Source organism: Octopus sinensis, linkage group LG1, assembly GCF_006345805.1.
Source record: "Octopus sinensis linkage group LG1, ASM634580v1, whole genome shotgun sequence".
Lineage (NCBI taxonomy): Eukaryota > Metazoa > Mollusca > Cephalopoda > Octopoda > Octopodidae > Octopus > Octopus sinensis.
In genome coordinates, this window is record NC_042997.1 from 144,448,020 (window position 1) to 144,461,071 (window position 13,052).

At 35.5% G+C, this 13,052-nt stretch overlaps 1 protein-coding gene across 5 annotated transcripts in view; it reads left to right on the forward strand.

The window, feature by feature from the left end:
- The window catches only part of LOC115214842, a 206,426-nt gene extending 193,658 nt beyond the window's left edge, over window positions 1-12,768 (forward strand). For all 5 annotated transcript variants that reach the window (XM_036505572.1, XM_029783879.2, XM_036505575.1 and 2 more), the window contains 6 exons: window positions 816-947; window positions 3,157-3,256; window positions 3,769-3,880; window positions 8,304-8,448; window positions 11,076-11,165; window positions 12,191-12,768. In XM_036505572.1, the coding sequence (XP_036361465.1) occupies window positions 816-947; window positions 3,157-3,256; window positions 3,769-3,880; window positions 8,304-8,448; window positions 11,076-11,165; window positions 12,191-12,364 (753 nt within the window). In that variant the 3' untranslated portion in view covers window positions 12,365-12,768. The remainder of the gene's footprint in view (window positions 1-815; window positions 948-3,156; window positions 3,257-3,768; window positions 3,881-8,303; window positions 8,449-11,075; window positions 11,166-12,190) is intronic.
- Window positions 12,769-13,052: the final 284 nt, after the last annotated feature.

Genomic DNA, 13,052 nt, shown 5'->3' on the forward strand with positions numbered 1-13,052 from the left:
GCAACCACGTTGACTCGTATCTGTTTTCTGATTGAAATATTTAGTGGCAACATGATGGTGAACCGGTAGAAATGTTAGCATGCCGGGCGAAATTTTTAGCAGTATTTCATCTGTCTTTATGTTCTAAGTTCAAATTCTGCCGAGGTCGTCTTTTCCTTTCATTCTTTTGGGTTCGATAAATGAAGTACCAGTTGTGTACTAGGGTTGATCTAATCAACTGGCTCCCTCCCCTAAAATTTCGAGCCTTGTACCTAGAGGAGAAAAGAATATTTTCTGATGTTGCTTATTTTAGTCAGGCCTGATCAAATCTGACTTAGAATCAGACATTTCAGCCATAGTAATTCTTTTTTTTTTCCTCTCTACTGCCACTTTGTGTCCTTGGCTTTTTAATGGTATTAGATTATGATATAAGGAATATTTGGTTGCTATTTGTGGCAATTCAAGCAACCACGTTGACTCATATGTTTTCTGATTGAAATATTTAGTGGCAACAAGATAGTGAGCTGGCAGAAACCTTAGTATACTGGGCGAAATGCTTGGCGGCATTTTTGTTGGGGTCAGCTTTTCCTTTCATCCCACTGGGGTTGATAAAATAAGTACCAGTTGAGCACTGGGGCCGATGTAATTGACTTACTCCCTCCCCTGAAATTACTGGCCTTGTGCCAAAATTTGAATTTAATATTTAGCAACTTTCTGTGGCAGCAGCATATATCCATCTAGTGGTGGCTAGTGGCTTGTGATGTTTTTATTTTGGAATAAGCTATTGAACACACTCTCTCCCTCCTTTGGCTTATATACTGTTATGATTATTTCAGGCGTGCGATGCTTTCCACTACACAACAGGACAACTTTTAGACACCGGTTGGATGCAACCTCTTGTCAATGGATCTGAAGCAATGTCGTTTTCTACATTTTGTTGTCTTGTTATGGAAGCAAAAAGTCAATTGGTATGTAAATTATTTCCTAATTAAGAAAAAGTTTTTTTTCTCTTTTTGATGTCTTTGCAGAATTGTCTGTTGATTGAAATTAATTTTCTCTAGCTGTATTTAATTTATTCTGAAGATAATCCATGTTTTAAAAGAAAGACTGGGTGGGGAAAAAAGTATCAATGTTTTTAAAATATAACTTCAATAAGCAGATTAATGAACAAAATTTTAAATATTGCTCTATTTAACTTCCATCATTTTCAACCTATTTTCACTTGAAAGAAAAATTATTATTGTTGTTACGACTGTACTGCTTTCAATTTTTTTTCTAAATTTTCTATTGTATTAGTTTGTATTACACTGTATTTATATGTCTATTTTTTTCTTCTTTTCTTTGTGCATATCTTGTTCTCATTATGGTTAAAGATACCACTATTATCATTTTGTTTGTGTTTTCCTGTGTAAAATGCTGGAAATTGATTCAGTACTTCCAGGAGATATTTAAATTTCCTTTTCTACTGCAGGCCTAATTTCTTCAGTTTTTTGTTATTTCATGTTCCAATGGCGCCAAAACTTTTGCATTGAATATTTTTTCTTCACATTAATTTGGTTTTTGTTTTCTTGTAACACAAAATGTATTTGCTGTTGCTCGTTTTATTTAGATTAAAAATTGTTAATTATATCAATTAGAATTTCTATATTTATTGTAAATCAGTAGACTGTGGCTTAAAGCATTTAATTAAGTTCTGAGTTGAAATACTACAGATGACTTAAATATTTGGGATTGATAAAATAGTACTTTTTGCTTGTTTCAATCAGTGAACTGTGGCCATGTTGGGGCACTGCCTCAAAAAGTTTTTAATCAAACAGATCACCCTAGTATTTTTTTTATCATAACATATTCTGTTGGTATCTTTTGCTGAATTTCTAAGTTATGGGGATGTAAACAAACCAACACTAGTTGTCAACCAGTGTGTGTGTGTACACACATATATATGGCAGTCCTCCACACAGTTTCTGTCTACCAGATTCACTTACAAGGCATTAAGCAACCCAGGGCTATAGCAGAAGGTATTTGACCAAAGTGAAACACAGTGGGACTGAACCTAAAGTCACATGGTTGCAAAGCAAGATTCTTAACCACATAGCCATGCCTGAAATATGAAATGTCCAAATATTTGTAGTTGCTGATGACTTTCAATTTGACCTTTTTATCAGTTTAAAAATGGTGCTTGATATTTCAAGGTGCAGTAATTTAGTTAGGTAAGGAACCTTTGCATCTTATGGTTACTGATATTTGCCTAAAAAATCTTGATTCCAAACAAAACATTTAGCTAAACAATTCTTCCACAATTTTTTAAAGGTTGGGTCATTTGCTTCCCTTTTACCTTTTAGTTAAATTTTTTTTTTTGTCCTTACTCTTCTGAACTAGATCAACCAGTGACAGCAAATCAACTATCTTTGACATCATCATTCTCACAATTTGGCAACTTCGAGCTAGTTGTTTAGTTCCATGTAAACCTTGGTTAAACACAACTATGGTCCAAGGTATTTCACTTATGACCATTCCTTCTGTTTAGAAGTATATCAAAGTCTACATTAACTAATACATCTTGTCTTTATCTAAGACAAAAGTTGTATTTAAGGGAAATTTGACTGTTACTTCTAGCTGTTTGAGTGATCACGCAGTAAGCTTCCTTATTGGCTCAATGCCAAAAAAAAAAAAGTTTAATATTTTGATGGGTGCTTATGTGTCAGTGTACAAGACCTTTTGTGAATCCTAATTTTTTTAAGATATGGTGTGATGTGAGGGAAATTTGATTGCGCTTTCTACTATGTCAACTGACCATGCAGAAGCTCTCTTGTCTATAGATTGTTGAATGTTATAGTGAAGATATAATTTTTCTGTGATCCTTGAGATCACAAAATTCCCCTGAATCCATTGCAGAGTTCAAGGCCAGTAATTTTGAGGGGAGGGGGCAAATAATTATACTGAGGACTTGACTGTCACTTTATTTTATCGACCACCAAAGGAATGAAAGGTAAAGTTGACATTGGCAGTATTTGAACTCAGAACCATAAACAGCTGAAAGAAAAGCTGCTTAGCATTTTATCCGACATACTAATGATTTTGCCAGCTGGGTGTATATCTTGTATTTTATAACATATGGTGGTGAAATGAAGGAGTTAAGAAAGCTATTAATTTTTATGAAATTGTTTGTCCTTGCAGGCACTATGTTACCCTTCACTTCGACAGCTGTTAACCAACACATTGTTTATTCTGCTCTCTATTACCAAAACTGTGCCTAACTGGTTAGGATGGATGTTTGGTAAGTTGTTCTAACAAGTTCAATTGATGTTTCTATCATTTGCTGGCTACATCTGTCAACTTCTAAACACATATTCTCTCTGTCTCTCTCTCTAAACTTTTGAAAAAAACGTTTAACCTTTTTGTTACCAACTGAAACTGCCTCTGGCTCTGTAGTACAAATGACTTGTTTTCATAAGTTTTTAATTAAAATCTTCCACCAAACCTTTGTTGCAATTTATGTTCCTAACAGCTTAATAACTAAGTTGTTTTACTAAATGCTGTGTTATATTTAAAATTACGGTAACAAACGGGTTAACTAACAAATGGGAATTGTAAAACACACACACACACACACACACAGCACCAATTAAATGTGAAAATTTCCTCTATATTGTATTGCTGATATGTCTTTAACTCCTCTGCTATCTTTCTTCTTCATGATGTTTTACTTAACCAAACCTGCTTTCTCATTGTGTTGCCACTCATCTGGATTTGTGTTCATTGCTCTTTTTCTCTCTCGTGCCATTCTAGGAAGAAATTCAGCTTTAAAGTCAAAACAGGTAGAGAAAAAGTACGATTTTTACCTCGGTGGTAGTTACAAAAGTCAAAACTGGAGAGAAGACATTGTTTTACCAATTCTCAGGTAAGTGTATTCTTGTAAACATCTATTAATTGAAACGTTTCAAATATTCACATATTTGCATGCATAATTGTTTTTAAAATACGAAATATCAAGAGGTGCAGGTGTGGCTGTGTGCATAAGAAGTTTGCTTCTTAACAACATGGACTTGGGTTCAGTCACATTGTGACACCTTGAGCAAGTGTCTTGTACTATAGCCTTGGACTGACCAAAGCCTTGTGGTGGATTTGGTTGATGGAAACTAAAAGCCCATCTGTGTTTGTATTCTACTGTCTCCTAGACTTGTAAATGAATATCACCATCATGCAGGCAGTGTCCTTTGTTCCTAATCTTCTATAAAAAAAAAAAGTCAGGTCATAGAGAAATGTTACTTTATTTGGAAACGGGCAAGGATTGGCAACAGGAAGGGCATCCTGTTGCCTGTCTGAATGAAACAAGCTTGGAAAAGTGGGTATTAAATGATGAAATATGTCATTTTTAAGTATTGTTGTTAATTAACATCTATTTAACCTATTATTTTGTATCAACTTGCTTATTCAGACAGAAGCATTATGACTTAGTGAACACAATAATTATATGCTATTAAAGTAACCCTTTTGTTACCAACTTGCTTGAAACTACTACTGGTTCTATGATATAAACCTCCTGTTTTAAAGTGTTCTAAATTAAAACCTTCCATCAAAATTTCATGTTAATTCATGTTCCAAGCTTAAGCACCAGCTTAATGAGTTATTTTTCTAAATTTTTTGCTACTCTCAAAACTGAAACAAAGGCAAGGTACTCAGAGATATAGTTAAAAAAAAAAAAGGTTAATGTTTACTACAGATGTTTCATTGTATATTTAGATAGCACACTTTAGTCTACATATTTCTGTTCACTTAACTGTTGATAACTGGCATCAGAGCTTTTGGGTATAATAGCTGCAATTGACAGGCTTTCTGCCCAGAGATTTCTCTCCTCCATTTCATCTGACTAATTAAACTCCTCTAAATGGATATGTAAAGCTGTCAAACCAAGGCTATGTATTAGTCTTGTGTTCCTTGAGCCTTCTAGAGGTATTTTTTTTACTATATTTAACTATATTCCCTATTATGTGGTATTTTTATGAAGCATTACTACAGTAAAACAGATGACTGTCATAAAAGTTGGCTGTACAAGATCATCATCAGCAGAAAAATACACAAGTTTGATAAAATAACAGGATAAAAGGAAAAAAAAAACTTCATTATATAGATTCATGGAAACAATTAAAGTAATTATTTACAAAATTATGCTTCACAAAAATATTGTGATGGTTTAGTGTTGAATTTGGTTATTCTATACCAGTGGTTCTCAGCCAGGGTACCTACAAGATTTTGGGGGGTCCACACAAAGTGGTTAGAGTTCCACAGTAGTATTTTAAGGGCCCCTGAAAAAATTTTGCTTTAACCCTTTCATTACCAACCCGGCTGAAACCGGCTCTTTAGCACAAATGTCTTGTTTTCAAAAGTTCTGAATTAAAATCTTGTGTCAAACCTTAGTCACAATTTATGTTCCTAACACTAGCTTAATGATAACCAAGTCATTTTACTAAATTCTTTGCTATATCAAAAATAACTGAAAGAAAAACAGAGCATCTCAAAAGAAATACAGTAATGAAAGGGTTAAATGTATGTATTTGTCTGTATTGCAGGAAACAACTCGATTTCTTTCTTAAATGTCTTACATAGTTCAACCTACACAGGTTAATGTATGAAAAACAAAATAGGCATTTTGAAAGAAGTTTCTATAAAACTAGTTTTTAAAATATATTTTGGGATGGTCATTTTTTTCTTCTTTACCTTTTCTCAAAATATAACAATGTTTCAACAATGATTTCACTTCAAGAATCTTGCAAAACAAATATGTAAACATAGTTTTGAAACAATGAATGGCTATGGAGGTTCACCAGAATAAAATAATCAAGGGGGTCCATAGGTTAAGAACCCTTATTCTATACTCTGTCAGTAGCTAATTATTATTTAAGATTTGGTGTTAGAGATGTGTAACCTAGATTGACCCTTTCCAAATCTCAGTGCTCTTAGGGCCAATTTTTCCAATATCTTTTTTTTTAAGGGTCAGTTTATTCAGTAGTTTAAAATGTGTGAAAATGAAATTTGGCTGCTATTTTTAGCAGATCAAGTAACTGTAGAGGGGGCCCTTTATTGGTTTGTGGTGAGGGTATAGTTGATAGAAAACAATGTATGATGATGTAATGAATGAATATTTGCTGTCTCTGACTGCTTTTGTCTTTGTATCATTACCATGTCTAACAACGATAGCAATAAACTTTGGACAAATCTCATTCTCCTCTCCTCAGTCCAGTTGACTGGAAGTAGATGCTACCATCATAGTTGCAGTAGAAATAGTATCTACATAAGGACACATGCACTGATTAAACATCCTCTATACCAATCTCACCGGTCTCAGAAAACCAGTAAAAACTTTGAACTGCCCCTCCCCCTTCTCCTTTCTGCTAAACCATAAGAAAACATCAAGGTTCTCTAAAAGAAATGGATGTGAATCTCCATTATATATTTAGTCTGTACTTGAGATACCATGTAATTACTAATGTAATTAATTAGTGCTGTGGAGCTTAGTCAGCATATTTTTAATTAAATATTTAACATCTTTTTCGCATCACATATCCATGTAAATTAAAGACAGAAAAACAACCACCACACTCACACATACATACATACACACACACACCCTTTTGTTTTAAAGTTCTCAATGACAATAATTGATTTCGACAAGATTTAATTAAATTGATATTGTTTTTATTTGCGTATTTGTAATTTTTCTTACATCTTCGACAAAGAAAGAACTTCTTGAAAGCACGTTCTTAATTTCATCATTATCAACACTGTCACTCCATCCCCACCACCATCATTAAACCAACACCACCACCAATGTGATGTCTTCAATACATCACCAATACCACCAGCACCACCATCATTATCTCACCATTTCTCAGCCAAACCAATCAAACTTGCAATAAACAATAGATTGGATTATTTAAACTGTTTCATCCATCACAATTTCTCACACTTGCAGGATAACTTTTAATGATATTTACTGTTGAATTTGGCAGTTGATACACCATACTGGTGATCCACTTCCATCTCTTTTGTAAATTGTTACTACCAAATTCTTCACATTTGTTTCTAGAAAAATATGTGTGATGTTGTCTTTGCGTATACCATCATCATCATTGTCACCATTTAACATCCGCTCTCCATGCTCGAGTGGTACTTTTCACATGCTACCAGCATGGGTGCCAGTCAGGCAGCATTAGCATTGGCCACACTCACCTAGTGCTTTTCATGTGCCACCAGCACAGGTGCCAGTCAGGTAACATCTGTTGGACAGTTTGACTGAAGAATGGCGAGCCACGAGACTGCACCAAGCTCCAATCTGATTTGGCAAGGTTTCTACAGCTGGATGCCCTTCCTAATGCCAACTACTCCTAGAGTGTAGTGGGTGCTTTTTACATGCCACTAGCACAGGAGCCAATCAGGCAACATTGGCATCGACCATGCTTGGATGGTGCTCTTTACGTGCCACCAGCACAGGAGCCAGTTGGGGGCCACTGAATTGTATAAAAAAAACTGTATTGCAGAAGTGTAACCAATTTATTGCAGTTAAATTTTAACAATCTTATTTGGACCCCCAAGGGTCATATCGACCCCAGTTGAGAACTACTACTATATGCAAAACAATGTCTGTGATTTATTGAAAAAGAGGTGTTGGCTGCTATTTCTAGCAGGCTGAATGACAGCATAAGGGGTTACTGTTGGGGACACTGGAGGGAAATGTGTTGGATGTGTTCTGTGAAGTCTGTGATTTAGGTTCCCCCCACCCCCTTGTTATTTTAGTTAGGAGGGAAGGTGATGCTCATAACTCTTAAGACAGTTGGGATGAGTTGTCTGTGAGAACCTGGCCTGAATTCTTGTAACCAAGTGGAATCTGCTAAAGCAGTCTAGAAGCCACATTGTGGGGATTTTAAACTAGGTGATGGATTAAGTATATCACTCAAGTGGGCTTTGAACACAACACAGAGCTAAAACAAATACCACAAGGTATTTGGTCCCACATTCTTACAGTTCTGCCAGCCCACCGCCCTCAACTGGTACTTTATTTTTTTTATTTTATTGACCCCCAAAAAATAAAAAAAGTTGAAGTTGACAGGACTTGAACTCGGTGCACAGAGCATTATATTTCATGTGCTGTAGACATAACTGTACTAGCATTGACATGTTATATGCTGGTTGAAGAAATGCATTGTCAGCACATTTTTTGTTTTAATTGCTATTGTTAATGTCTCTGTATATAAATTGTTGGTTCATTTATGCTTAATGCTAAACAGTATGCAACAGCCTAAATATTTATTTTCTCTCTTTCACAGGGAACATAACTGCTCCTCTACATTTTCTCAGAATGGAGTATGGAGTTGGGAAACCAGTTCGTTAAACAATGCTCTGCATGATGAGTGTCAACTATTGCTCTATGTTATTACCTCAGATGTCTGTGCTCTAACTTACATGATTCAGGTAAATTTTGTTTGCTCATCTGTTTTGCTTTCCATTTTATCCATGAGGGTGCAGAGTTGACATAAGCACACATGGTTATGTGGTTAAGAAGTTTAATTTGCAACTACATGGTTTTGGGTGCTTTCTGTTTCCTCTGGCTGACTAATGCTTTGTCAGAACAGAAACTGCTGAAAGCCTTTGTGTACAGGTGTGTATGCATGTGTGCATTTCTGTATATATGCTTCTCTGAAAATTTCTGAAATAAGAATGGTGATGTTGTCATTTCCTGTTAACAAATAGTCGGCTGGTCTTGTACCTTCAAAGACATGTGGAATAAAAAAAGAAAAAAAGCAAGTGAGGATTATTGACAAGAAGGGCTTCTAATTGTAAGCCACTTCCACAATATATTCATCTAACTCATGCTTGTATGGAAAATCGACAAAAGCAAATATTAAGTAGGCAGGTCATCATCATCATCATTGAATGTCTGTTTCTCATGCTGGCATGGGTTGGACAGTTTGACAGGTGTTGGCCAACCAGAGAGCTTCCCTGGCTCCAGTGCCTTTTGACATAGTTTTCTACAGTTGGATGCCTTTCCTAATGCCAACCACTTCCTGGAATGTACTGGGTGCTTTATTATGTGGCACTGGCATGGAGGCAGGTATATATATGTGTGTGTGTGTATATATATATATATATATATATATATATATATGTATATATATATCTTTCATTGATGTATATCAGTGAAGGATATAAAAACTGGAGAGAAAACAAAAATTTTTGCTTTCATGTAAGCAAATTTCCTTGTGATATTTTTTCTGCACCAAGTTAGTTACTTCCTTTGTTACATTGAGTCACAAGTATTGAACTAGCGATTGACCTATTTGGATACATAGCCAACAACACAATGGTTCACAAACCAATAAATAAAATAACAAAAAAAAAAACCACCACAATATTTCTTCTGTTGTATTTCCTTGGTTATTAACTGGTCTAATTTTATCTATAGTTCACACACACATTCATTCTCACACTGCAATAGCATACTTTTTAATTATTACTTCATACTGTTAGCTATTTTTTTTTTTTCATTCATGGAGGCAAAGTTGCCGAGTTCCTCTCGAGTGTTGGACTTCAAGGAGGCAAAGTGGCAGAGTTCCTTTTGAGTGGCCTCACAAAGGCAATGACCCAGGCCTTTGGCATTATGTCCTGCTTGAGAAGATCCATCAAGCCGAGCAAAATCATGGTCACGGCAGATACTGGTGTCATGCAAATTGGTACCCATGCGGTGACACGTACAAGCACCCATTACACTCTAGTGTAATAGGAGTGGTTGGCATTAGGAAGGGCATCCAGCCATAGAAAGCTGTGCCAAATCAGACTGGAGCCTGGTATAGCCTTCCAGCGTGCCAGCCCAGTCAAACCATCCAGCCCATGCCAGCATGGACAACAGACATTAAATGATGATGTTGATGATGATTGTAATCTTGGACAATAGTGATCTACTTCTGTCATTATACTATTGCTATCCACTCACAACATCGCCACCGCCACCACCACACTACTACTATTATTCTCTTTCTCTCTCCTCATTCGGGTTATGATGTGATAGTCTCTCTATCAAAACAGAGGTAGAGAGAAAAATACCAACCAGATTATTGTCATTCATGGAGAGAGAGAGAGACCGTGATTATTTTGCTTGGTATTTTATAACATTCAGTGCAATACCAATTCTGTTTTTGTTACATGTTTGTCAATAAATGAGAATTGGTTTTCCAGGCAGAGAATGTCTATCACCTCAAGAGTTTCTTATTTTCGTCCTTGACCAGCCAAGCAGCTGTTTATTATTCAAGATGTTATTTCTTGTTGTTTAAATCCCCCTTCCCCACCCCACCAGGTTAAACCTGATTGAGCAGATCTATGATCAAAGGTATTTCAGCTATAACCATCCCATTCTATACCTACCATTTCCCCCTTTCATTTTAAGTACCAGCCTAAGAACAGGAGAATGGCAATTTATGGTATTGACATACTGCTTAACTAAAGAAATATACATTTCTACTCTAGGCACAAGGCCCGAAATTTTGGGGGAGGGGGGCTAGCCAATTAGATCGACTGCAGTACGCAATTGGTACTTAATTTATCGACTCCGAAAGGATGAAAGGCAAAGATGACCTCGGAGGAATTTGAAAGACAGACGAAATATCGCAAAGCATTTCGCCCGGCGTGCTAACGTTTCTGTCAGCTTGGCGCCTTAAAATATTATTTTCTACTCTAGGTACAAGACCTGAAATATTGCTTTGTTCCTAAATCAGAAATAATTATTATTCGTAGTAGTAAGGAAGCGAGCTGGCATAATCATTAGCATACCGGTGGAAAATGCTTTGTGACATTGCATACAATTTTAGGTTCTGAGCTCAAATTCCACTGAGGTCAACCTTGCCTTTCGTCCTTTCAGGGTCGACTAAAATAAGTACCAGTTGAGCGCTGGCGTTAATATAATCAACTTACTCTCTCCATTAAACTTGCTGGCCTTGTACCAAAGCTTGAAATTAATGTTAATAAAACTTACATTCACAATTCTTTTGCTCTCTTCGAAAAAAGTAAATACCTTATTGTTTTGTCTCTTCTCACTCTTTTATTAGGCTGCTTATTACATTGGTCAGGGATATCGAGTTGTATTGTGTCTTCAGATGATTCCAGAAGAAACAAGCACCCTTTTCCAAGGAGAGAAGGTAAGTAATCCAAACTTATGTTATTTCCTAAATTTAACCTCTTTTAACCCAGGTTAACCCCGTCGAAATTTTGATAGTTATATAAAGAGGGATAACAAACATACGGAAGCGTCCAGTTTACCTTTATTGCAGTAAATAAACCAAATACAATGGGTAAATAAATATAGCAAGCACTATTTTGCGTTCGGTTAGCCTTTATTGCAGTAAACAAACCAAATACAACTGTCCGCAAACGAGGACAGTGGGTTAAAATGGGTTAAAGATATTCATTTGCAATAAGTATTTATTTTGGATGGTCTCGCTCCACTTCTCTCTAAAGTATACGAAAATAAACATTACTTTCCATCTTACACTGTTTTGTTTCATCTTGAAACATAATTTATTTTGTGTGTGTGTGTGTGTGTTGTGTGTGTGTGTAATATATATATCCCGAATTACATAAATATGGGGGCACCAAATTCTTAAGTAACTAGGGCCTCTATGGGTCTTAATCCGGCCCTTGATCACATGATACATGATACCCAGTGTCCATCAACCTCGGTAGCGACATGTCTCTACATTTATATACCAATATCTGTACTTTTTATTTCCTGTGACAAAGAAGTTTGAGTTAATATTCTATGGTTTGATAAATAACACTTGTCTATTAATTCTTTGGTGTGTTTGTGGAAACTTTGAAACTGAATTTACACTTGCAAAGGTAGAATGTGTGTGTGTGTGTGAGGGGGACATTTGTACATCTTATCTATTTCCCTTTAGTTTTTACTTCGAATAGTTATCTTTCTATACAACGAGAACGTTAACAACACTATCAATAGTAGTAATGGTGGGCGGATAATTTTCTTAATATCACTTTCTGTATTAAATAAATATTTAATACTTTAAGAATATTCATTTGCAAAAAGTATTTATTTTGGTTGGTCTCCCTCCGTCCGTCTGTCCTTCCCTTCTTCTCTCTTGCTCCATACAAAAATAAATATTACTTTCCATCTCACTCTGTTTTTCTTTCCTATGTTTATATTCAGATTGATGAGCAAGCATTACAAGACTACAATCGGGGCCGATCCTACCTCCGTGATATTGCCGAGCGGGAGAACGTTGCTGTATTCAGTGACATTAAGGAAGCGGTGCTGCACGCTGTTCAAATCATCAAACCGTCTCCGCCAACCCTCGTCATGACAGAGAAGGTTACCATCTAAGGGAGACAACTCTCAAACACTCGCTCACTTCATTCACCTACATACTCTACCACACTCCTCCCTGCTCACTCACTCGTTCGCATAACACACTCGTTCACACTTTCATTCAATCCCCATTCCATTGAAAGAAAAAGAAATTTTTAAAAACTTATACATAATAACTGAAAATAAAAGAAACAAAAAAAAACAAATGAAAGTAAATAGAAATTTTGACTGGCGTGCTGCTGTTCTGTTGGTTGATGTATTCAATAAGAATGTGCTGTGTTTCCCCTGTCTGCCTCTTATTTTAATTATTGGTGCAATGTGTATATACACATATATACTCCATGTCATTTGTACTGATGTTATTTATTCTTTCCATCTCATTGGACATTTTAGAAGTGAATTATGAATGATTTTAATGGTGATTTTTCCTTTTTTTTTTCTTTAAATTATTTTTCCTTGATTAATTTTTTTTTCATGAACTTAAATACATATTTTGATGGAAAACATTAATCTAATCATTATTTGCTGTCTTTTTTAATTTTTTTTTTTTTTTTTTAAGATTCTAAATTCATACTCATATTTCATCAGTATCCTCAACAGATTTTAATCTTGCAACAGTTATAAAAATTTAAAAAAAACTATTTTTCCCTAGTAATCCTTTTTTACATTTTAGCTAGGATAAGTAATTAATGAATATATATTT